Genomic DNA, 24,848 nt, shown 5'->3' on the forward strand with positions numbered 1-24,848 from the left:
CATATTTGATATCAAACATCCGTATTCTAAACGTAAACTGCTCGGAGTCTATCCGGATAAATAAAATAGTGGATCCAAGTTAAAATTATCCGGATTATTTTAACTTGAATTGATTTATCCGGAGGGGAAGAATTGTAAATAGGGATAGACTCCGTTTATTGCTATCCACTGGATAGGTCTATCCGGACAATTTTGAAGCCTGGTCTTTACCACTACTTTTGAAATTTGTGGGCGAGGGAAGTTGTTCAATATTTCAGATTTATAAAACAGAGTCTTCCCAGGGGCCTTCTTAGAAGTAAAGGGCAATTGGTAAAGGCTAAGAGAACACATTTGATTTCAGAGACGCTAAATCATTTAAAGTCCTTCATATGAATGATCCCGAATCGCACACCTAAGCGTATAAACACTGCAGAAGGAAGTTTCTCAGATTTTCCACTAGTCCATTTGGTCCCCGTTTATGATTCTACCTTGCATGTATTAACTTAGTCGCTTTTCCAGAAACAATTAAACAAATTACCTTCCTCCTAATGGACGCTGAGAATGTGTTCGAGCGTCTCCTTCAGCAGTGGCAGCTTGTAGTCCTCGGCCACCGTCACGAAGGTGTTGAACAACCGCCGCAACTCTCCGGCGGAAATCAGATTCTCGAAACGGCCGGCACACGGACAGAACTCGGCCAGATTCTCCCTCTTGATCTGCTTGCAGCGCCCACAACGCAGATCCTGCAGCGTGTAGGACATCATCTTCCGCTGGACCACATCCAGCAGGCGCATCTCGATATCGACCATATCGTAATCGACGCTGCACTGCGCACACAGCCACACCGGTCGGCCCTCCTTCATGGCCCGATGGTTGTCCTTGCAGAGGTCCACATCGCGGCAGTGGTTGCAAGCCTGACAGATCACTTCACTGAGGACGTACGTCTTCTGCGGGTCCTTCCAGACGGCTTTGTCGCTGAAATCGCCGATTCCCACCAGCAGCAGCATGTTCCGTCGAAGAGTGGTGAGCTGTAAGCGATCGTTTTCAGTGACGGTCCCAACCTATCGGACTTGCAATGATGTACTTACCTCTTCATCGATTTCCTTGTTCACCGCGAGCACCTTGCAGACGGCCTTGATGAACTCCAACGCCGGACCCTCCTTGCCCCGGCCGTAGTTCTTGTGCAGCTTCTGCACCATTTCGTACGCCGAATTGGACCACTTCTTCAGAGCCTTCGGAGCAGTGACGCCCTCGGCCAACGTCTCCAAATAAGACGACACAAACTGGTCGAAGTACTCCCGACAGCGACCGTTCTCCGGCAATTGCTCCGCAATGTTCCAGTTCATCTCCAACGTGGCCACTTCCTCTCCCGTCGTTGGCAGCTCACTTTGCTCGGAGCCGTGATCCTGCTGTGAATTGCCCTTCTTCGAAGCGCTGGCACCAATTCCACCGAAATTCGCCGGGTCGACCCACAACAGAAATTCCCACGAGTGCTGAAACGACACCGACACGCTGTGGAACAACTCCTTGTTCCGGATGCTCTGCACCACGTAGTCCGTGTAGCTGATCGCATCGCTGACCGTCTTCTTCCCGGTGTTGATCACGATCCGATTGAAATCCGCATAGATAATCTCCGCCTTCAATCGTTGGAATTCCGAAATGATCTGCAGGAACAACTTCCGCATCAGGGTATTCAAAGCCCGTCTCAGAGCTGGATCGTATAGTAGCGCCTTGGACGACCGCACCCACCGATAGAAGTGGATGATCTGGAAGTCCGAGTAAATGTTCCGATTGATCGAAACCTCCCGCAGCCACCCGTTGACCATCGAGCGCATCACACGGAACGCCTGCGAGCACAGGGCCGTCTCATCGTAGCTCGGCAGCGTCTGGGCTTGATTACTGATCATGTCGTCCAACGAAGCTTGCGGAATCACATCGAACGTGATGGCCGAGGAGGCACCCTCCATTTCCTGAACCTTGCTCGCCTGCAACAGTGCCGAAACGGCTAAACTTTCGATGGTCAACTCCACGCACACGCTGTGGTAGAAACCCGGACGATTCTGAACGATGGAGATATTGTCTTCAAACTCCGCCAGGAGTCGACTGTCGTCCGCTTCGCGACCTCCCAGATCTGGACGGGAACTGGGCGAACACCAGAGGATAAAGTTGTGCTTCTGAAGGTGCCGAGCGAAGAACAGATCCGCTCCGAAGAGTATCGTATCGGTGGGCATATTGCCGATCGGAAGCTGGAAGTAGCGGCACTGCTCAAGCATCATCCCGACCACGTGGTTCATGTTCAGGAAGTGACGCAACATGGACCGAACCCCGTGGCGTTGCCATTCCAAACCTGAAAGCAACGAAGCATCGTCGGCGATGTGGATTTGACTCTGAGGGAACTCCAGACAGATAGGAAGAGTTTGATTCAGTTTCTGAAGGCCTAGGGCGCTTTGAATGCAAAGAATCGTCGGGCCTCGCTTCTCGTCCTGGTATGACGACAGGGCTTTGGTGAGTCGTTGGTAAACCTGTTTGGATTCGACTTCAACGTAGGCTTCCAAGTCCATGTCCGCGGATGGGAGGTTCTCTTCGGTGAAGTTGGGATTGTTTCCATTGAGCAGGGCCGTCCGTTCCGACAGGTACAGGTTTTTCACTGTTGGAAGCTGGTTCGTACGGACGGTGTCAAACACGACTATCAGGCCCTTCTTGGTGGGACCCATGAAAATACCCCACATTTCGCGCTTTCCCGACGGGATGCTATGCTGGTAGAGGAAGATCTTTTTCACGTTAGATCCACCTTTCAGATAGCCATCGTTCGCGATGGTTTTCATCTCCAGCTGCTGGATGTTGAACGTGTTCATCTCTTTGGTGGTCATGTTGGCCAAAGTTCGAGCCTCCGCACGCTGAACAGCACATGCACAGCCCACTTCCATGATGGCACGGAACTCCAGTGACATCTGCGTTTCGTAGATGCCTTCAATATCCGGGGTTGCCAGATCTGCTAAAAGCCCCAAGCGATTGTCACGGAAGACCTGCTCCGGAACGACATACTGATAGAGATAGTAGGCTGGACGAGCTCTCGGCAGAATGCGGTGAACCTTCTTCCACATCGATCCCTCCTCCGGAGGTGCCGGCGTTCTTTGATTAACGTAGAAGATCCTCGGAACGATCAGCTTAAGCTTGTGCAATTCATCACCCACCAACGCCCAGATGACAAAGTGACCCATCTCATCCGTTGGTAGAATCTGAAGCACATGCCACGTTTGCTCGATCAGCGATCGCTGTGTCTTCTTGAGGAAACCTCCCAACGTGGCAGCCGGTTGAGCGGAAACCATCGAAGTTGAAGGTTGTTCCTGATCAGTTCTCGACCGCTTGCTCTTGGGGGGAATTCTGAACTGACTCCTCTGCGCCCACTGCCACTTCCATTTCTTCTTGTGGAACGCCAACCACTCCTGCAAGTCCTTGTTTGTCTCACCCACGGGTGGAGGTGCGCCAAGGGCTTCCTGCCAGGTTTTGAAAACCGTCACCGCAGCTGAAGCAGCAACAGGCTCCTCAGCTGACGGTGTTCTTCTGCGCTTGGAATTCACGATAGGAACGTTCGGCCCGACACTTGGCGATCGCGATCGTCCCAAGTCCTCAATATCCCGCATCGCCGGTTTCTCCTTCATCGTGAACATCTCACTGATCCTTCTCTGCTTCAGCGTGTCATTCTTCTCCAGCATCTTCTTGTGCAACCAGTCCGGATGATGAACTCTCGGAACGGGATTGTTCAAACCCTGTAATGCCGCCGGGATCGTAATGATCTTTTGGATGGTTCCACCCAATCGTTCAATGTAGTACTGCCAATCCAGCACATCGCGAATGTCTGCATCTCCCATGGTGTTGTCCTTCAACCATTTCCTCAGATAATGCCTTCGAATGCTCGGTTCCGATTGGAAGATCGCCAACGGGATGGCTCGCTCCGTGACCGGTGCCCCATCCGGTTTCTTCGAGATGACAAACTTGCAAGCCAACCCGGCGTCCTTCACCATCTGATCGCCCAGGAACTCCGCCAAACGCTTTGCCGTCGAAATGGACGTAGACTTCTGCGCGCCGTAGTCTTCCAACTTCCTGGACATGGATCTGTTCTCCGAAATCAGCTCAAACAGCTCGCTGTCTGGCATGTTGTGACCCTTGCTGTACAACACATCCAGCCAGTAGTCGGCGATCTTGGCCACCGAAGCGTAGCACTGCTCCAGTGTCGAACCCTGCAGGAACGCCTCGAACACAGAACTCTGGAAGATCTTGATGAGCTGCAGTTCTCCACGACGCTTAACCTCGAACCCCTTCAATTCCGCAAGTGATCCATCGAAGTTGAAAACGGCGTAACGCTTCTTGAGCTTCTTACCCTCTTCTTTAGCCGCCGGTAAAACCATCGCCAAGTATGGGCCGTCCACTTCGAAGAAGATCGAGTTCTCCGGCTGGATCGAGTAGACCGCTGGACTTCCCGCTTCGTACGGCTTCTCCAGTACGTGGTACTGCTCGTTCGTGAAGTGATCTTTCACCATGGTGTTCAGAACTGCGTTCGGGTAGGACACGTTGATCTTCTTCTTCTTGGCGTGGTTAGTCAGCACCGTAAACTCCTGCGGGAACGACGCCGGCAGAATACACCAAATACCGTCCGTGTCCAGTTCCAGAGGACGTCCAACCCGCTCGATGATTTCCCTAGCTTTCATGATGATGTTCGCTCCGGTCAAACACACGATACCGGCCATGGACATACTGTGCCAGCGGGCTCCCTTCCGCATCACGTACCCGTAGAAGGAATTCAGAATACACTTGTGCGCCAACTGCAGCGAATCGTACAGCACCTCTCTTCCCTTGGCAGCTTTAATTTCGCCTGCGTCTCCACTTTTGAGCGCCGAAGCTACCGCAGCTTTTGCCACCTTAGTCATCGCTTTGTACTCGTACCGTCGATCACGGAACGCTCGAACCGTGTCTACGTAGAAACTGTTCTCCTTCTGGCAGATCGTCGACGTCCTCGTCTCCAGTTTGGTGACCTTTGTCTTCTTGTAAGCCTTCCGGCAGTAATCGCTCAGTCGTTTCTTCTCGTAGTTTGCTTGATCTTCCTTGGACAGTTCGTGGAAGGCACGTGGCGGTCCTCCGGGGAACAGAGGTGGGAATTTCTCCGTCTCCAACTGCTGCTGAATCCGTTGAAACTCATTCCTACTTGCCGGGAGCATTTCACCACGCCACATCCACTCCATGTCCCGTTTGCACTTGGCGTCCGGTTTGTTGAAATCGCACGCGGCACAGTCCGTCTCCGAGATCATGGACGACGGTTGCAACCGATTGGTCAGGATGATGTTCGGATACATAGCTCCCACGTCCAGATGGTAGATGACCGGCTGTTCGATACGGGTCGGAGTGTCGTGCAACTGCTGCAACGTTGCCCTAATTTGTTCCGCCACATCCTCCAGATTGGTGACCTGATCCAACGGGACACCCTCCTCGGTGACGATCGCATGTTCCAGAACCTTGTCCACGTTGTCGTGCATCTGCATCAGCATGCCCTGATCCAGTCGGAATCGGGTGGAAATGTCCGCCCGGAAGACACCCGACTCAAGCGCCTCGACGTGGCCACCGACGTAGGTCTCCGTATCGAGAACATGCCCGTCCGGTGTGAGTTTGTTCAGTTCCGAGATTTGCTTGTTGGGATACACGATCCGAGCGTGGTATGCCTCCTTCATCAGGAGCGATTCACACAGGGTTCCCGAACCTTTCCGCAGGATTTCATCCGGTTCCATCGGAATGATGGTGGCCAGAGCGAAGATGAACGGATGGACGTACTTCATGTACAGATAGTAGGTGGCTACGGCGTCCGACACGGAGTAGTTGGAGAGAACCTGCGGTTGCTCCACCGCCATCTTGCACATCTCCTCCGGATCCAGCTCGACCGGATCGTATCGTAGCTTACTCTTGGCCACCGCTTTCAAACCCTGCGACCCCACCGGCAGATACGAATCTCGCTTCACCCAGCACAAGCAATCCATGTGCATTGCTGGCCGGCACAAATAGTTTCCATCCCGCTGGTTGACCTTGGAATACCCAATCTCCCGCTTCATGTCCAGATCGTACACGGCCGCCCTCGTCTCCACGAACGGCCAGTCGAAAAAGTCCCCGTTGTAGGTAACGAAAATGTGCGGCTTAACTTCCAGAATGTGGTCGAAGAATTTCTGAATCATAGCCATCTCGTTCGGTTCGTTGTACACGATAAACTGACCCTCGAACTCCGGCTTCGGAGTGTACTCAAAGTCCTCTACATCGGCACTGATGATCTCTCGATTCGTAAGCAGATATCCCTGGCCATCGACCATGTAGGAAATCATCATGATCTGATCCGTCTGGGCATCCGGAAACTTCAACGGCAGTTTGGTCGTTTCGATATCGAACGCCAAAACGACCGGCTCCGGTCGGTCCAGAATATCCGGCCGCGGAGTGATGATCGGCGGATCGTCTCCTCCCCTGATTCTCATCGTGTACCACAATCCGCAAAAGATGTTTAAATCGATCGACACCCGAACGTGGTACGGAACGTCATGTTCCCGCATGTCCATGATACTCTCGTAGAAATCCTGATTCTGAATCGTGGAACTTCCCTCCCCCTCAGAGGCCACGGCCAACGAGTTGCTTAACATCTGCATGTAGAACGTGTTGGCCTTGTCGCGCTCCTTATTCTTTCGAACCGCGGCCGACAGATCCTTCTTGACCTTGTTCATGTGACTTGTGTTGGCAAAGGTCAACTTGAGAAGGTTTTGCTTCAGGCCACTCAGATGATTCGGCAGATCAAGATCTTCCTTGGTGATGTGGTCCACAGTCTGCAGCTGGCCGGAGTACTTCTTCGAAAGAAACTTCGCCACTTCAAGAGCGTGACCTTCCTTGGTGATCAGCAACAGATACGGCATGTAGGTGACGGTCATTTTGTACCGGGTGCCGTCCATCTGCAGAAAGTACAGATCGAGGGCCGCCACCAGACGGCGATCTTGGTTCAGGATTTCCGTCTGAAAACGATCCCACTTTAGCCGAACAATGTTTAATTTCGGGAAAAGAACACACTTACCGAGTGCATGTTGACCAGATAGCCGGTCCGCTCCTGGGTGTCCTTGACCCGTTCGTACCCATACTTGAGATCGATTTTGTCATTCTCCTTCGACTGCCGATAGCCGATTTCGTTCGTGTCATCCCTACGGCGAAACCACTCGATAAATCAACGCACTTCAAACGAAATCCAGCGCACTTACCCATCCACCTTTTCCGCAATGTATTTTCCGGTATTTTGCACAAAATTAGCCATGGAAATTCGGGAAATTTAAAACACTACAATCGCAAAACACGACCGATTCGAGAGTTGCTTTGAAATTTTGACAGCGGTCGACGCTTTTTCGCGCCTTCTCACGATTAGAGCTGGGCGGCATTTGTTGTGTTTGCATCTTTACATCGGTGAAGCGGTGTGGAATTGTCACCCAAGAAGTTCATCGGAGCCGAAAACGGAGAACGAAATTTCGGAGTGAACAATTCCACACCTCGGTAAACAGATTGCTCGAGAGGGGAGATGAAGAAAGCGCGCAATTTTTTGACGTTTACACATTGTAAAAAGATCAACAAAAGTGTTGTTTCTTCGTTGGTTCGTGTATTTTTTAAGCAATTTTTATGAGAAAATACCGCTGAAAATGAGTGAAATACCAAAGCTAAAAGCGCAAATTGTGTCCCGATTCACCATAAGCGGTTTTCAGATACGAAGGTTAGTGAGTGTTTAGGTGTTTAGTATTATTAACAAGCTCCAGGTGGTTAAGTATCATATTGTAAAATATTGCAATTTGGTGACCAATAACAACATGTAATACTAGTACTGGAGCAAAACTGGTGTGATTAAAAGCACTTAAAACCCAATGTTGTGCACAACTATAAATATTTGAATTAAGTATCTAAACACCCTCCCTAAAATAACCTAGTCAGTAAAGGCACGCACAACAAACAACTTGAGCTGATTAAGCTAATTTTTAGCTGATGAAGTATGTTTTTGCCTGAATAAGCTCTTATTCTGCTTCCATTAAGTTCAGCTTTCAGATTTGTTTATATCCATATTTAACAGATCCAGTAATATTTAAAGGTTGGATCCTAGCAATCATTGGACACGCAATCCAATCAGAAAAACCTTTGAATTAAATATTTGTCACCTTACGATTCATTCCTAATTAGACTTCCAACCTAGACCTAAACCACAGCACCGTTATGGTCCTAGTTGATTTTTCGTTAGCTTTCAGCAGCGTAGACCATCAACGGCTGAGACATAAATTGCTGGCGGAATTTAATTTCTCAGATGAAGCAGGGGGATTGATTACAGCTTTTCTTAGCAATCGTAGTCAAGCTGTACAAATTGGAAACCAGACATCTGCTGAGCGCCTGGTACCCGATGGCACCCCGCAAGGATCATGCCTCAGTGCACTATTATTCAGCTTATATATAAACAGCCTCCCGTCACAGTTGAAGTGTGAATACCAACTGTACGCCGATGATCTTCAAATCTACATTTCCGGGCATACAGATGATATCAGAAGACTGATTGCAACTATCAATCAGGATCTGGCAGCAATCGAGCATTGGGCTAAGGCTAACGTTCTCTACCCTAATCCGAAAAAGTCTCAAGCCATAGTTTTCTCGAAAGATGGCACGATTATTGCGCCATGCCAAATTGTGTTCTGCGGAGAACCGATTGTTCTCTCAATTACTGTCGTCAACCTTGGACTCCGAATGGACAAAAAATTGAACTGGTATGCGCAGATCAACGATGTGACATCAAAAGTGTTTGGAACGTTAAGAACATTTATTCCATCCGAGCTTACGTATCTAAAGTCGTACCTCGACTCGATAGCACATCTTCCTTAGGATGTATTATAATCAATTAAATAACAAAACCTTTACACATCTCAGAGACTTCCATTTTGTAATGTCTCAAGCCTCAATACCAGACATGGGAACTTCACACTCCTCAGCTTTAAATCCGCAAAGTCTTCTTCTAAGGCTTCAGATTTTCCGGTTGCTAAAGAACCAGATTCATCAGAGTTGTTCAAGGTTTCCTGCAGTGATGATGTCGCGTTTTTTTCGTTCCTTCTTCAGATGACCAAGTTCCCTTCGTAGGTTCTTCCGGAATCTGGATCTTCTATTGTAGCTCTGTTCCCAACCGATTTATAACAGTGTAGTTTGTTCTCTTGAAAGTCGTCGATAGCTTATTCCCTGGAGTGAGATCTTCCTTACCATTTTCCTATTTTGCTGTAATCTTCAATTTCCTTACCAATGCGCTGCTTGGCGTTGTCGAGTGTGATAATTCTAGCTTCTAGGATATTCTTTTTTTTTTTTTCCTTTGGTTTGTTTTTTTCCGTCGATCTTGTTTTCCGTGCTGAGCACCAATGCTACCGACGTGCCAGGAAGGCAGCTCCCACACCTGGACCCTACCTATCGACCCATCAACTCATGAACCGGGGACCAACGGCTTTACTTCCCATCCGAAGGAAGGCGTGATCAGAGATGTTATGCCTCAGAACATCCCGGCGGCGCCGACTGGGATTGAACCCAGGCCTGCTGGGGTGAGAGGTAATCACGCTTACCACTACACCACCGGCGCCGTTCCTAGGATATTCTAAACGGGTAAAAAATTTACTTAAGCTTCAACAGTTTCATGAGCAGTTATGCGAGGCGAGTCGTAACTTCGACCTCTTTGTATCTACTGAAGTAGTCAATAACTACAAATAAGTATTCGCCAGAGGGAAGAAGACCCATGAAGTCAATGGACGCCGTTTGCGAGCAAGCTGTAACATGCATTGCCGTAGCTCTTTAGGAACAACAAGTTTATTTCCTCTGATCATGGTGTCTCCAATGAATCCCAACTCATTCCGAAAAGATTCAAACGATTTTGCTAATAGGTTACTCGAGCTGCCAGACCGAAGACATTCTCTTACGGCTGTTATCTCTGGATCATCGCGGGTTGCGTCTTCAATTTCATCAACATCAACTGTAACACATTCCTGATTTTTCTCCTTTATTAGAGAGATTTTTAGCCTAAGGCTAGTTCATCTCTTTTAAAAATTACAAAAAAGAATTGGGACCTCAAAAGGAGGATCCCAATCTTGGCAAGTGGGCATTTAGCTTAATTATATAAAATATTGTAAAAACACTACCAAAAGGGCCAACGAATTCAAAAGCACAAACAGAAAACACTCAAATGTTGTAAAAAAGATTCGCCTCCTTCAGGAAGGCGATGAGGGCGTCTGCTGCCGGGAACTCGTCGCCAAGCAGACTTCGTATGCTGGTTTCCTCCAGACTGAAGGCAACCCGAAGGTCCTCGAGCTCCACACAGTTGATGAGGATTAGAAACACTGGAATAAGAGACCAGCGGAGAAAAAAAAACATGAATTTGGCAACAAGATAGACATCAAAGCAATCCTGGCCTCACTTGCATTTGTAACTGCTTGCGAGTGACTTCGCCAATGCACCGATGAGCGAGTTCATGAGTGATTGTTAAACGATGTTAATACTCCTCCCTAATTGAAGCAAACCATTTGTAAACATTGCAGATTGGAACCGCTTTTGACAGTTCGATTGGAATCATAACAGTGTCTCCGCTGGTCTCTTATTCCAGTGTTTCTAATGAGGATGTGTTCTACGGAGGCTGGCACTCCGCAGGTTTCGCAGGTTCTCCGGAACGGTGTTCCTCCGAAATTATGGGAGGCCCTGCTATGCCCGGTGCGCAGCCTGGACACCACTTGCTGCTCCTTGAGGCTCGGTCGATCCTTCCAGGGATCGGTGGTCGCCTTGATTTTTCGTAGTTGGTGAGTTCGATTGTTCCTCCACTCGTTGTCCCACGCTCTCCGAACCGTCCGCTTGATCCATTTCTTGATGTCCTGGAACGGAACATTGTCAGAGAACCTGGGTCCGATGGGGCCTGAGCCGGCGAGGTGGTCGGCGATCACGTTCCCCTGGATGCCACAGTGCCCGGGTACCCACATGTATACGGTGTTGGGCGGCGCATGCGTTACCGTCCCTTGTATCCACGGATGCTTTGGTGCTTCATCGGTTAGGGCCATTATTGCGCTTTGTGAGTCGGTAACGATGAGGATCGGCCGATTGGCCGGAAGGGTGGTTGCGTGAAAGACGGCCGCTGCCTCAGCGGAAAACACCGAGCACAGGGCCGGAAGTGAATTGCTGACGACCAAACTATCTCCTGAAACCCCCATTCCCACTCCGCTGCTGGAGAGCGAGCCATCAGTGTACCTGATTTCGTGATCTTGATAGTGCGCCCCGAGAGTTTCGACGACTGTCCGGCGCAAAGCCAGTGAGTTGTCTCCTGCCCTGAAGCGGTCCTTGATTCGGCTGTCGATTCTGATCTGATGTGATTGCCAACTTTTGTCTCCGTGCCAGTGGACCCTGGCCACTGGAGGGAGATCTACGTCGGCGACCGTGCGGAGGAGTCGGTTCGCCTCGTCGAGGAGAAAGATCCTGCTGTTTCCCGACGTTTTAGCGAGGAAGGCAGCGGCTTTGGTAGCGGTAGCTGCGGTGTAGATGAGCCGAAAAGGCAGAATACCGGCTTCAACGCACGCGGCGTCGGCCGGGGTGGAGGGCAGGAGACCGGAGACTGTTCTTACGTATCCGTTGTAGACCGGTTCCAAGATTTGGACGGCTTTCTCGGCGGCAAGGCACGTTAGTTCTACGCCGTACAATAGGCGACTGTCGATGATGGCTCGGGCTACTCGGAAGCGGATTTCACGGTTGTTGGATCGGTGGGGGCGGGAGATGGTCTTCATCAGGTTGGATCGACTACGACAGTCCTTCTTCACCTGTTGGAAGTGCGGCTCGAGGGATAGGTTCCGATCGAGGAGCACTCCCAGGACCCTTATTGTGTTTTTGGTCGGTATCGCTTGCTGTTTGATCATGATGGGCTGTCCGTTGTTCCGATGCCGGGTGGTGCATATATGGCAGCGCACGCTCTTGCCGGCGGAAAGCTGGAACCCAACGGAGTCAGCCCATCTGACCACCGAGGAGACTGCCGCTTGCGCCCTTAATTTCGTCCTCTGCAGGGTGGGGCCCACCGTTACAATGAGGACGTCATCCGCGTAGACGAAAATATATATCTTCTTGGGTAGCTTGTCGAAGACCCCGTTCATGGCCACCAGGAAGAGGGTGACCGCGATCACCGAACCCTGTGGTACTCCGGTTTCTTCGCTGAACCTTCTGGATTGGACGTTTCCGACCGACACCCGAAAAGATCGGTCGGTCAGAAAGTTTCGGACGAAGTGTAGGATGCGTCCTTTTAGTCCCCATTCGGCTAACTTCTTCATTACTGCTGGTGTCCACGTTCTGTTGAATGCTTTGGAGATGTCCAGCGAGACGATCTCCGTATGATGGCCTTGGTCCTGTGCCTCCTTCAGGACTTCTCCAAGAGTGGCGAAGTAGGTGGAGGTACCGTACCCTTGCCTGAAGGTGTGCTGTCGATGGTCAAGCAGCTCAAGCAGTCCCTTAGACTCCAGGTATTGCTTGAGCCTTCTGTTGACCATCCGCTCCAAGACTTTGGCCATGCAGCAGGTCAGCGCGATGGGGCGAAATCCTGCTTAGATGGATGGACAATGGTCTAACAATACAAAAGTCACGAGTTCAAAACTGTTCACAAGACGTTCGATTTTTCTTTTCTCAATTAGAATATGGTTGTTTCTTGCTTCCGATTTGCTCCATCTCCAGACAGCGATCACAGATTCAAAAACATGAGACACAACCAACGGCTTTGCATCTCGACCATAACCTCGCAAAACTGTATTCGGACGTCCCTTGGTTGCCAGCTTTTGACTCCTTGCGTTAGCATGCTTCGCCAACTGGTGTAATATTCTTGCTGCTGCCAGAATCTATCAACCTTCGGATAAGTACATTTCCAACTACGATCAAAACAGAACGGCACACGCGTGCAAAGTGACCAAACTTGCTACACTTCTCACATTGCTACGCGCTGGACTGTTCGTCCATTCCCGTACTGAGTCTTCTGTCCACATTGATAGCAAGAACCGTTTGCTGGCTTCCCGCATAAACAATAACCATAAGAAGCGCCTAACCACCAATTCGGGATATCATCCCAACTTTATGTGGGATAGTCGTACCATCTATGATATCGTTAGAGTATGGTACCCGTTTATTAGGGTTACCACTTCCAATCACACGGTTCACGTTGTCTCTCGAGCCCGTTCCAAAAAAAGTAGTTGACGGACTGTTTTCATTTTCAGCGATGAGCTCCCTAATAAAATTTGAATGGTTATTTTGCTTAACGACGTGTATCATCCAAACCATTTGTGGAATAGTTCAATAATTTGTAGGAGCGTAGTAAATTGAATTTTAAACAACCACTTCAAAATTTCTCTTCAATCGCAACCATTCTTTACGAATCTGCGGTTCTGGAAGATGGTTAAATTTGAACGGGCTGATGTTCCAACCTTCCATTCTCAGTAGGTGGTGACTTTGATGTTTCGGTAGCTTTTTTCTTCTAATCTGGTTTCTACAAATTGCAACGGTAGCTTATGTCTTTCCTACTCCTTCGTAGAGGCTCCAAGCCTTTCCCTACTTCCACGCAACGGCTAAACGCCTTGATTTCTTTTCTATGTAGCGGCTCTACGGCAGCGGATGAATCTGCTTCTTCGTAACAGAAGCAGCTTCTTGCCTTCGAAGTATTGGCTAGTCTAGTTCTATATATTTATCAAAATAGATGTTAAATTAATCATACCTAACGAATACGGCTTGTAGTTTTCACCAGATGTGGTAGTACTCCGAAACAGGAACCAACTTCTAAATTCACTTCACGGAATCGGATTTAGTAGTAAAGAAACACTCTTCCAGATGCCCGAGCTTACGTATCTAATGTCGTAGCCTACTACTAACTTACTACTATTGATAACACACATTTCCAAAATGAATTGGCCCTTATTACGGGTGGCACTTCACGGTGAAAACGAAGTGAAGTGACCAGTTGTCACTCGCGGTGGAGTGATTGCCGTGTAAATCAAATGGGAATCACTTCACCGTGGGTGATAAGTTGTCACTTCACCGTGAAGTGACATCGGTAATAAGGGCCATTATTTGAAAAGTTTCTGTTTAGTAAACCACCTTTCTTCCATTTCTTTCCTCAGCGAAGCCAGTATCTTCCTGGCCCAGCAGATCGCTCCCCTAGAGGAAGCGAACCGCAAACGATGGCTCCACAACATCGCCAGCCACGTGCAGGGCCAGAACCTGGAGCAACCGGTGGTCGAAAAGAAGCACATCGAACTGGCCATCAAGGAGGCGAACAACACCGGCTTGGATGACAACGAAACCATCTTCAGCGTGATCAATGCCTTCGACGTACCCCGGTTCCGTTACAACGAAGAGAAGAAAAAGTTCCTTCCGGACAGTGGGCCCCGAAGTCTACTGCCGGGACCGGATGCCAAGTCGGAGTACATCCGCGATCGATACCAGATGCTGTGGCAGAAAACCAGTCGACACGAGATGTTCAATTCTAGTAAGATTACCTCCAACAACAATGTCAAACGGTTGACCCTGAGGAAGATCGAAACGTTGCTGTCGACGTCAAAGATGAATGAGGTAGGTTTCCATCCCACCGAATTCTAAAAAGACTTAACCAAAAATCTCATCCTGCAGGTCGTCATCCTTGGTCTATTAACCCAACTGACCGAAGGTAAATTCTACTTGGAAGACCCAACGGGAGTGGTACCGATCGACCTCAGCGAAACCGTGTACTCCTCGGGACTGTTCTGCGAGGGTTGCTTCGTGCTGGCTTGCGGAAAGTTCCGCGACGGAACGCTCAAGATCGAAGAGATGGGGTTCCCGGTAACGGAGCTGGCCTCCAGCAGCCGGGCATTCTACGGAACCGTCAACACGTGGGGAGGGCGATCGAAGAATCTGCTTAAATATTCCAGGAAATTGGCTGAATTCGAGGAGAAAAAGGAAGATGACACCATCGTTTTCTTGGCGGATTGCTGGTTGGATGATCCGACTGTGATGAGCAAACTTAAACAGCTCTTAACCGGTTACAATGCTTTCCCTCCCCGAGCCATAGTGCTGATGGGTCCATTTGCCAAGATGAACGAAAATGCATACGCTTTGAAGAGGCGCTTCCAGGCACTGGGTGACATCCTGGCCGCCTGCGAGTGTCTTAAGGCAGAAACCGATGTGGTATTGGTACCGTCAAGTGAGGATCCCATGGCAGCAAACATCCTGCCACGAGCACCGCTTCCGGAATGCCTGATCGGAGATTTGAAGAAGCGCTATCCGAGAATCGTGCTGGCCACCAATCCATGTCGGTTGCAGTACTGCACTCAACAGATCGTGGTCTGCCGGGCGGATTTGGTGACGAAACTTTGCCGCAACACGATCCACTTTCCCCAGAGCGGGCAGTTGGAGGATCATGTGAGTTTTGTTTTTATTTGTTTTGTGCTTTATTAAATGGACCATTGAATGGATTTATTTTGTTCCGCAGTTTTCACGCACACTCATCAGTCAAGGAACGCTGGCACCGCTGCATCCGATTGCCTTCCCCGTGCACTGGAACTATGACGCAGCCATGTCTCTGTATCCACTGCCGGATTTGATCGTGGTTGGCGATCCCTGCCAAGGCTTCCAAACGACGGAACAGAGCTGTACGGTGATGAATACCGGATCATTTCCAAAGTCGAAGTTTGCCTTCAAGGTGTACATTCCGTCCGGCCGGGCGGTTGAGGATTCACAGATTCCGGACTGATAAAAAAGCGGGTGTGTTTTGACTCAGATGGTTATGAATAAAACCGTCCGTGATCATTCTAAATCTCAATTTATCTATATTTCAATCGACTGAAAGTTGAACGATTTCAATTAGATTAACTCATTTCTCTAGCACAGACATCCAAATCTTGGCAAGCTGTCAACTTACAGTTTCGCAAACGGTAGATAACAAGGAAAGATCCCCTCAAAACTAATTTTGCAATGCATTTGGTTGACGTGAAAACACACAACTCGTCCCAGGAACAATTTCGGATCATAAAACCACATACCACCCCCGACTTCATCTCAGGACTTAAAAACTGTTTATTCAAACTTTCAAAATCTTTCTGTTATTGGCAAATTCCCATCTTCCATTTTATACCCGTTCTAATGTGTTTTTTTTGCTGTATGTTTTGCATTGACTTTCGATTGCCGAATTTGTGATTGGAAAAAAGGTTTTGATCAGCCCAAAAGCACTTCTTCGCTAATTTACTTTCTTGTTTTCTTATTTAAAAAAATAGCCAAAAAGTCAAGATCTAGGATCAGAAGAAAAGGTCGGAACTCGACCAAAATATGCACGAAGAAGTGACGCAATGTTTTTTTTTGTCTACCTACCTACCTATCCTATCTATAAGCATACTTGGATGTAACTTGCCATTTAATTTGATCGATTTTTTTTTTTCAGTGCTCCTCCAACCGTTCTATTCGATGATGTTTTTTTTTTTCAGTGTAGAGGAGCGAAGATGGCGCAACTGTTTGCAACAGTTCGGTTTCTAAAAGCTAATATTTGACTAACTTTGCAAGTTGCGTTCTCTTTAGTATAAGTCCCTACAAACACTGCTTGGCGCTATCATCTCGTGTAGTTCGTCTAGTACACAAAACAAAAAACTAGCTGAAAAATATATGCAGGTAATAACAGTTACTTTGCGTCATAGTCGTTAATACAATATCACATTCTCATTATCATATTTTAGCTAAATAAATTATTCGACTTTGTCTCATCATGCCTTCATCTTTTCGCTGTGGTAGAATTAGTGTAAATTTGCTCCCCGTCGGTGCTACCGACAGTCGTGCACTTTTGTGTCATTCTCTTATTGCCTATTAATGCCTAAACTCTATTGCCTTACTTGTAACTTTACATAGACACAAAAGAGTAAACAATCCAAACTACTACAGTAACTTACCATCGTTGTTGCCGAAATGCAGGCGATGGCGTGTCCGAGCAAACTAATAAACTCATGCGTTGAACCGTGGGTTTTCGCAATCCCGCTGGTAGCGCAACCGAGCCGATTCCCGTTCCTCGGCGTCCAGATACCACAGCGTGATGGCGTAGCGCGTCCGATGGGACGGCTGCACCTCGTGGGGGTTCCTGCGATCGGACCAGAAGAACAGAATCCGATCGAAGATGGGCTCGATGTCGGCTACCCGATCGTTGCAGCCCTCCGGGAAGATTCTACAATGGACAATGGAGCCGTGTTATCGTGAAAAAGCATATTCGAGGTGATGTGGAAACTTACCGCAAGAGACCGCCACTCGCCCGGACGTCCCAGTTGAGATTGAGATAGTAGATTGCGGTGATGCAGCGGCCGTCCCGGTTGGGATTGTCCACGTGTTTGACGTAGTGCGATCCGTGACCCGGATAGCAAGCGACCATAGCCTGAGGAAGGAATAGAATTGAAGATTTAGCGACATCTATCATCCACGCAACTGAGTTGAACTAGTTATCACCAGATGGCAGAGTGGGGGGGGGGGATTCCCGTTGCGCTATTTTCATTTACAACGACCTTGTTCCCGACTGCACTCGATATTAATCCCACCTTGTATTTAGTATGTACAAAACACAGAAAGTCAATATTTAAGATTGTAAGGCGCATTTGCACGGTACACATTTTTGGCGTACGTGACTTTTTCGCCATTCAACAGCGCCACAGGAAGAAGTGTGCCGCAGTGTGTGCACAAAAGGAAGGCTGAAGAAAGAGAAGTGAAGAGTGCGCGAACACACGAGGCTCATCGCCGTGAAAAGAAAGACAAACATTCTACTGCGCTGTTTTGAACCCTGCGCCGATCATGATGATGATGATGATGATGATGGAATCTTTTGCACACCTTCATCGCCATTCGTGAGTTTCTTGAGTAGAGGTAGAGAGGGTACCTGGGGCGTGCCGCTTCCGGAGAAAGACCATGGATTGGAGGGGTGAGTCAACACTGCTTATCTGTCTGATTATAGGTTGATGATATGCTTGTAAACGGTCAAGTACGATTTAAAGGCCAATGTAATAATTAGAAAAAGAGCTGAAGAAATTCGATTTAGATTATCTTAAATGTATTGATATTGAGACAGATTTGATATAGATTCCAGTAAGCATCAAATATGTTTTGATTGTTTTTTTCTTCTCTGATTGGTAAATTCAATACGTCGATTTTTCTTCATTCCATATAGTGATGCGTATAGCCGCACTGTATTCTGTTCCACAGAAAACAGATTTAAAAATTGAAAACCGTATACAGACAACTTTAGCTCGTTGGAACAAACCCATAGCCCACTAAGAGCTGTCAACCTTAAAATTGGTTGTTTATTATGGTTGTTTATTATCATCAAAATCTTTTAGCAACTTCCCAAATTGTTCATCCATGAGCCCCTCGAAATCGAATCAGCACTGTCAGAAATGACGTTTGACTTCGATTTAGGCAGTCAGCCCAACTAACGGGACGGGAGCCCAACTAAAACGTAGCCCGCTTAAAGATAGCCCAACGAGCGAAATTCGACAAGCTTAAGACACGACATCAAGACATAACCGGAGTGATTCGAGATTTGGGCGTAATTGAATTTGTAAACAAACACGTCAATCACTGATTTTTCGCGAATTAAAGCTCAATCTCGAAAACTAATAACGCTATGAGGTAGAGGAATGATTCCTCTATCATATGGTATAGATTGTTCGTGTGATTTAGCTTTAATTCAAGAGAAATCAGCAATAGACGTCTTTGTTTACACAAGCAATTACGCCCAAATCTCAAATCACTCCAAGCGGCAGATTCAGTAGCACCAACAATCAATACGAAACTAACGATTTTAAATTGGCTCACTACTTGACTAGCCTATTGGTCCCAAGCAAACGATTAACGTACCCCATTTTAGTCGAAATTCTAGTACTACACAATGTTTGTTTTGATTCGCTATGAAAGTTTGACAGATAAGATGAGGGGTTCGTGGATTTTCCTATGTTTCGAAGGGTGAATCGATTAGCTTGGGACCGAAGAGAGTACCAGAGCTGAGCCAAAAAGTTGAGCACGTTTCTTCGGGACCTTCTAGTCTTAGAGTTACCTCTTGAGTGAAGGTGGAAGGCATCGCATGGAAAAATGAGCAGATACACAAACCGCTCTCCTGAAGCTAGAATCTTTGCTATCAAATCCATTCAGAGCATTTACCTTTGAGCGGCAGATGACGCGATTGTGCCTGTCTCATAGTGTTCGTATCAGAAAACGAAAGTTGCCAGTTTTCTTGATACAGGGTGGCCACTGATTTTATGATATTAAATTCTCGGTATTTACCGGGGGCCTATTTTTCCCGGTTTCAGCTTCAGAGAGCTAAATATGGTAAAAAGGGAATACCTGCATGATTGATTTTAGTAATTTAAATGCAGAAAACCGTGCAAACCCCCTCCATATTTTATTAAGAAACAACGTAATCTACTGAATAACATTGGAATTCTCGGATTAAGATTTTTTGAAAGATTATTTTTGACGCAACAACAGTATTTTACATTCTTGAATTTTGTGAGATTTGTTACTTGAATAAGGCCTACTTAAAAAATCTCAGATTAAAAAAAGGGATCATGGCTCTTGGAATAGGACAACATTTTAGGATTCTAACAATTCAATGCATTGGCTATAGAATTAAGATGAGAATGCCAAATCAGTAGAGGAGAAACGCAGAGTAATTCTAGAGATAATTGTAACGGATTTCTGGGGAGATTTACAATGGAATTTGACTACAAATTTCAGGTAATTTTAGGAAGTATTTAAAGAAAATTCTAAGGAAAGCTACAGCTGATTTCTAGGGTAATTCTGAAGAGACTATTTGTGGATTATGAGTCCAATTCTAGTGAATTGTAAAGCAAATCGGAAGGAATTTCAAGGAGCATTCAACGGGAATTTGTAAGAGTTGAATCCTCTGTGCATTATTCGTAAGGCAAACTTAACTGTCATAAAGGGTGTCCACTAGACTGATGCAAAATTTGAAATTTTCGCTCCAAATTGGGCCCTGATTAGCCTCCTAAAATTTGAACTCATTTAGTGAGAAACTGACTAGGCACAAACCATTTGAAGTTTATATGGGAATTATTATGAAGAAACCATAATTTCGGTTCATATCGATCTCAAAATTCACCAATTCACTCTACTTTAGAAAATGATAGCTGAGCTTGTTGAAAATTTTCTCAGCTACAACTTGGTTCAAGGCAGTGTTTACTCGGCTGTCGACAAAAGCAGGCCACTCTCGATGTGTGCCACGTGATCGTCTGTTTTCTCGGCAGCAACCATTGTGTGGCCCTCATCATTGTTTTTCATCAGCAGTTCTTTCGGTCGATGCGTCGTCGACTTTGGAAAGCAACCGTTTAGTGATGAGTGTTTGAGAGCTGACCACGTTTTGTGTCCATTCCTGCAATGGAAGCACTCTGACCTTCGTTGGCGTAACTGCCATACAATCAAACCACTGGAAGCGGCTGCAGTTCTGATGGAGGAGGCTTGTTGGATAGCGGAAGATAACGTGTTTATTGTGTTGTACCTTTTGACTATAGTTTTAAGATGTATTGTATAGTGACCAAGAATCCTCGGCTCTGTAAAGTTAATTCGTTTGAGCCTTATCAAATAAATCAATAAACAACAACTTTGTTCACGACCACTTTCCGATCAAATGTAAGGAACAAAAATTATAAATGATTCAAGTCACTGATGTCTTATGATTATGCTCAATCAACTGTTCAGCAGGCAACATTGGTGTTTATGGCTACTATGTCACACTGCAGAATACAGTGTTGCCCACAATACAGTTGCTTAATCTTGCCATAAGATTATCAATCTCTTCTCTTAAACAATTAATAACTATTTAATTTGACGTTTGGCTGAAAAACGATTTCCTGCTAAGTTGTAGCTCATAAAGATTCCCATAAGAATAGCTATGGAACCTTTTAAAAGTGCGATATGGAAAAAGAGAAGAAGACAATGAACAAAAAGTTGTGTTTTCCCATAGTCATTTCCATATAAACTTCAAATAGTTTGTGCCAATTCAGGTTCTTATCTAATGGGTCTAAATTCTGGGAGGCTAATCAGAAGCCGATTTGAAACCGTTTGAACACTGTGGAGCGTCAATTTCAAATTTTACATCAGTCTAGTGTCCACAGTTTATCACTTAGAAGGACTCGCCAAAAATAAGTCTCTCAACCAATTGTCATGAACTTTTCAGAGAATGTAAGACTATCTATAAACTTGGTTTACGTATCTTTATTTCACTATATTTTTTCACCAAATCCAAATGCCCGAACTTTCTTCTTAATTCCACCCATAAGGTTTTGTACAACGGTTGAAACGACATTTTTTTCTGCTTTCACCATAATTTCCTGCTCTGTAGTGACAATTTTAGGATGCTTACGGAGTTCGTGCTTCATTATAGCCCATTATCCTGCGATCGACCCGAGGGGGACGACTCTATCTACGATGCAGGAAAGATTGTGTTTTGCTGTGGCTAGCTGCACGCACGCTGAGTAGATAGAAAGAAGATTGACGGCGATTCTGAAGATTTCCTGTAAAAAGATGATGCGCGATGCAAGTAGATGCGAAAAATGAAAGAAGATTTTTCGAAGATTGATTCGCTAGTGGGAGATTTGATAAGCATCTAAACTTGAGATTTAGATGTGTCGCCCCCCTCGGATCGACCGCAACTCCACTTGCTGTTTCCTGAGGGACTCTGGTAAAACGAACTTGTCTTTGGCAGTCACATACTGGTTTCCCGGAATTTGTTAAAGTCCGCTTTTACATATGTTTCATCGTCCATGATACAGCAGCTTGTTTCTTGGCTTTCTGCACGAAACTTTTTGTCAGGTGCAGTTTTTTCGCGACATCCCGAACGGAATAGTTGGCTTTGCGTTTGAAGGGAGCAACCCCTCGCTTGTGATTTTCAACGCAGTACGGAACACTTTTTCTTGCACTCACTTGCTTCCGATCGACAGTTAAACGTTTTATGACACGAGAAACAGTAGATTGTTGGATTCCCAACATCTTTCCGATGGGTCGGTGCGAGCACGCGCTGCTCCTTCGACTCCATTTACAAAACTACTAGAAATTTAACAATGAAACTCACGCAGTGTAAACATTACACGCTGAGGCCAACTCACCCAAAATTTTATCAAAATTAACCCAAAGAGCAAAATGTTACAGTTTTGTTAAAGTGATGCAATTTGACTGTGGACACCCTTTATGTAGAAATTTCTTTCTCTTCGGCTGCTGGACTGAAAAAAAATGGGATTTGAAATCTTTACATGTGCGAAAATCTTTAAACTTGTTCCAAGCTTGAGATGTTGCTATGTCTGGAATATTTTTAATATTTCAAAGCCCGTTATTTCGCTTCTTTTTTAAATCCAGGATCTTGATTCGAAAGTTTGTTTTACTCTGAGACATAATTTTGTTTTTCATATTCCAAGATCCTAATTAAGCTTTTTCCAAGCCGATAGAGATCCGATAAATTGACAAAACTAAATTCAAAATTCAAAAAAGTAGAGGGTACACGAAACCTTGCAAAGCTTTCTGGTTTAAAATATTGGAAATATGTAAAGTCAAGAATTCGTCGAAACTCAAATGATCCATGGATTTTACTAGAAAGCTACGTCCGCAATCTTCAAAACTTTCTCAAATACGAAACCTTGAAACTGAAATGCGTCACAGAATCTTGAAGGAATGGTCCATGTCTTGAAGCTTTAAAAAATGTTTCTAGTTCAAGAACGTTTCCCTTGATTTAAACAGTTCAAGTCTAAGCCTGTTTCAAAAATGCGTTGTTTCACTTTGCTATATGATTGGTGATACAATTATAGTTTGTAATACAGGTATGAATAAGGATTGAGAAATATTTCCCTGAATTTAAGGATAATTCCCGGAGATTCCAGGTCATAAATGGAAGCACCCAAGTAACCATAGGCACGTTATTTCGCCTTTTTGGCTATATACAGCTGAACAACGGCTATACCAGTGTTTGTAAGTTCTGATGAGGCCCGTATATAGCCAAAAAGGCGAAATAACGTGCCTATGGTTACTTGGGCAATCACAAAAGTGACTTGAAGTTAAAGTCTGACCGCTCTTAGAGTTCTTTCCAAAACTCCTTTTATTTTTTTTCTGAAATACCTTGATGTTATCGCTGAAATTAATGCTAAACTCTTCTCAAAATTACTTTAAAGTTTCTAAAATTCTAAAATTCTCTTATATTAAAGAAAGTTATAGTTCTATTATAGTTCTTCAAAGTAACAGAACACACACAGACAAACAGACATAACACTCGCAAGTTGTTCATCGAACAAGCATTTAACGGACAATTTAAAAGTAACGTAGTTGGTAGTACCGCCACCATAGTCAATTCCCTTGCGTTAGACGTTTACACACTACCGCCATCTGTTCGGCATACTACCCACCACAGTGTACTCAACAGATGGCGGTAATTTTTAAGCAACGATGTTTTACAGTGAGAAATATTCAATATGTTATGACTCTTTGTCTGTGGTACACACTTAGAAAAAAACTCATGTAAATTTAGGTGCTCTGAGACTGACATATATGAGCGTAAATTTTGACACAAAATTGAGTCATAAGAGACGCGAATTCAGCTCAATCAAACGTACTTTTCGTCGAGTAACGAACTTTTCAGCCTCGGAACACTTAATTTTATGTGACATGTTTGTTTACGTCTCTTCCTTTATGTCAAAGATGGATTCCGTCAGGGGCTACAGTTTTTTTGGGAGTCTTGACCCCCCCCCCCTGCGTAGACAATTTTCCATACAAAATTTTTTAAATCTGTATGGACCGTGCACAATTGCCAACCCCCCCCCCCCCCCTAAACTGTCTACGTAGTTTATGAACAGACCCTCACGTGTAAAATTAGGTATTTCTTAGTGTGTATCCTAAAAATTTAGTCCAGTCCAAGAATCTTGAAATGTTTCAATGGTTCAAGATTTCTTTTTCGAAAAACAGATGAAGTATCGAAATTTACGGCTTACATCGAATTCCAGGCTTTTCCAGATTTCCCAGTTCACCCTGAAATTGACACTCGTATATGCCAATCTTAGAATTCCTAAATGTACATGATTTTGTTCTAACAGGTTGTAAAAGCCAAAAAAAAAACAGTAGAACTAAAGACCTTTAAGTAAAAGTTTGGACGTCTGTCAAAAGTGGTTCCAATCGAACCGTCAAAATGCACTGCTTTGCTCGATTGGAACATCTTTTTTCAGCTTTGTGGTGACACACTTAAAATTTATCGCCGATATTCCAACAGCCTAGCAGTTCTGCAATATATTTTGCTGAGATTCAGTAAAACATTTGCCGAGACTCAGCTAACAAATAACATTTTGCTGAGATATCAGCTAACAAACAGATATTTTGAAGAGATATCAGCTAAAGGAAATGCTGAGGTAATCGGCTTTTGGAGATTTTATCAAGCTAGATTAAGTGTGTACTTTTACTACAGTGCTTTAATTAGAACCGGATCAGACGCGTTGCGGCCAGGGGGTTGACATCCCTATAACAATCCTATACGTTTGACAGTAGGCAACTCATATAAATATGGCCCACCTGACATGGTGGAAAGGGACGGAAAATCGTGTTATAAGCAGTAAGACAAGAGCAGATGACAGCATCAAAAACATGGCCTCTAGTCAGGTCCCTGGTTGGTAAATCTATAAAGCTGAACATTGCATTAGGTCCTAAGTAACATTGACCGATTCTCTTTGTCGACTTTCTCTTTCGTTAATAACTTGAGCACATGACTGTTTCTTGTTGTTTTAGTCGTATTAGATGCTAGACAAAAGCTTCTTTTA

The 24,848-nt window shown here is 45.8% G+C and overlaps 3 protein-coding genes across 3 annotated transcripts in view; 1 reads left to right on the forward strand and 2 right to left on the reverse strand.

The window, feature by feature from the left end:
- Positions 1 to 452: 452 nt before the first annotated feature.
- DNApol-epsilon255 (DNA polymerase epsilon catalytic subunit 1) lies at positions 453 to 7,349 on the reverse strand. The gene is made up of 4 exons (XM_065216983.1): positions 7,251 to 7,349; positions 7,070 to 7,193; positions 1,065 to 7,010; positions 453 to 1,004 (listed from the first exon to the last, which is right to left on the reverse strand). Exons 1-4 carry the CDS (start codon positions 7,301 to 7,303, stop codon positions 525 to 527), a joined length of 6,603 nt encoding a protein of 2,200 aa, XP_065073055.1. The 5' UTR covers positions 7,304 to 7,349; the 3' UTR covers positions 453 to 524.
- Positions 7,350 to 7,624: 275 nt separating this feature from the next.
- On the forward strand, positions 7,625 to 15,912 carry DNApol-epsilon58 (DNA polymerase epsilon subunit 2). Its single transcript, XM_065217199.1, has 4 exons — positions 7,625 to 7,750; positions 14,169 to 14,619; positions 14,677 to 15,444; positions 15,515 to 15,912. Exons 1-4 carry the CDS (start codon positions 7,680 to 7,682, stop codon positions 15,773 to 15,775), a joined length of 1,551 nt encoding a protein of 516 aa, XP_065073271.1. The 5' UTR covers positions 7,625 to 7,679; the 3' UTR covers positions 15,776 to 15,912.
- Positions 15,913 to 16,074: 162 nt separating this feature from the next.
- Positions 16,075 to 24,848, reverse strand: part of Hph (HIF prolyl hydroxylase) — a 35,593-nt gene continuing 26,819 nt past the window's right edge. The window contains exons 5-6 of the mRNA XM_065217181.1: positions 17,292 to 17,431; positions 16,075 to 17,227 (exon numbers count right to left, since the gene is read on the reverse strand). Of these exons, the coding sequence (XP_065073253.1) occupies positions 17,011 to 17,227; positions 17,292 to 17,431 (357 nt within the window). The 3' untranslated portion in view covers positions 16,075 to 17,010. The remainder of the gene's footprint in view (positions 17,228 to 17,291; positions 17,432 to 24,848) is intronic.

This window comes from Ochlerotatus camptorhynchus, unplaced genomic scaffold (genome assembly GCF_037179485.1).
Source record: "Ochlerotatus camptorhynchus isolate MF236.1 unplaced genomic scaffold, CSIRO-AGI_Acam_v1.1 ptg000070l, whole genome shotgun sequence".
NCBI lineage: Eukaryota > Metazoa > Arthropoda > Insecta > Diptera > Culicidae > Ochlerotatus > Ochlerotatus camptorhynchus.

What these genes read in the sequence shown, in the direction of transcription:
- DNApol-epsilon255 (XM_065216983.1), bottom strand. Translation starts at nt 7,303, where the DNA reads ATGGCTAATTTTGTGCAAAATACCGGAAAATACATTGCGGAAAAGGTG. An exon ending in ATCTGGTCAACATGCACTCG is followed by an intron (nt 7,011 to 7,069) that starts GTAAGTGTGTTC and finishes GATCGTTTTCAG; the next exon opens with ACGGAAATCCTGAACCAAGA. An exon ending in ACAAGGAAATCGATGAAGAG is followed by an intron (nt 1,005 to 1,064) that starts GTAAGTACATCA and finishes GATCGCTTACAG; the next exon opens with CTCACCACTCTTCGACGGAA.
- DNApol-epsilon58 (XM_065217199.1), top strand. Translation starts at nt 7,680, where the DNA reads ATGAGTGAAATACCAAAGCTAAAAGCGCAAATTGTGTCCCGATTCACC. An exon ending in AGCGGTTTTCAGATACGAAG is followed by an intron (nt 7,751 to 14,168) that starts GTTAGTGAGTGT and finishes TTCTTTCCTCAG; the next exon opens with CGAAGCCAGTATCTTCCTGG. An exon ending in GCGGGCAGTTGGAGGATCAT is followed by an intron (nt 15,445 to 15,514) that starts GTGAGTTTTGTT and finishes TTTGTTCCGCAG; the next exon opens with TTTTCACGCACACTCATCAG.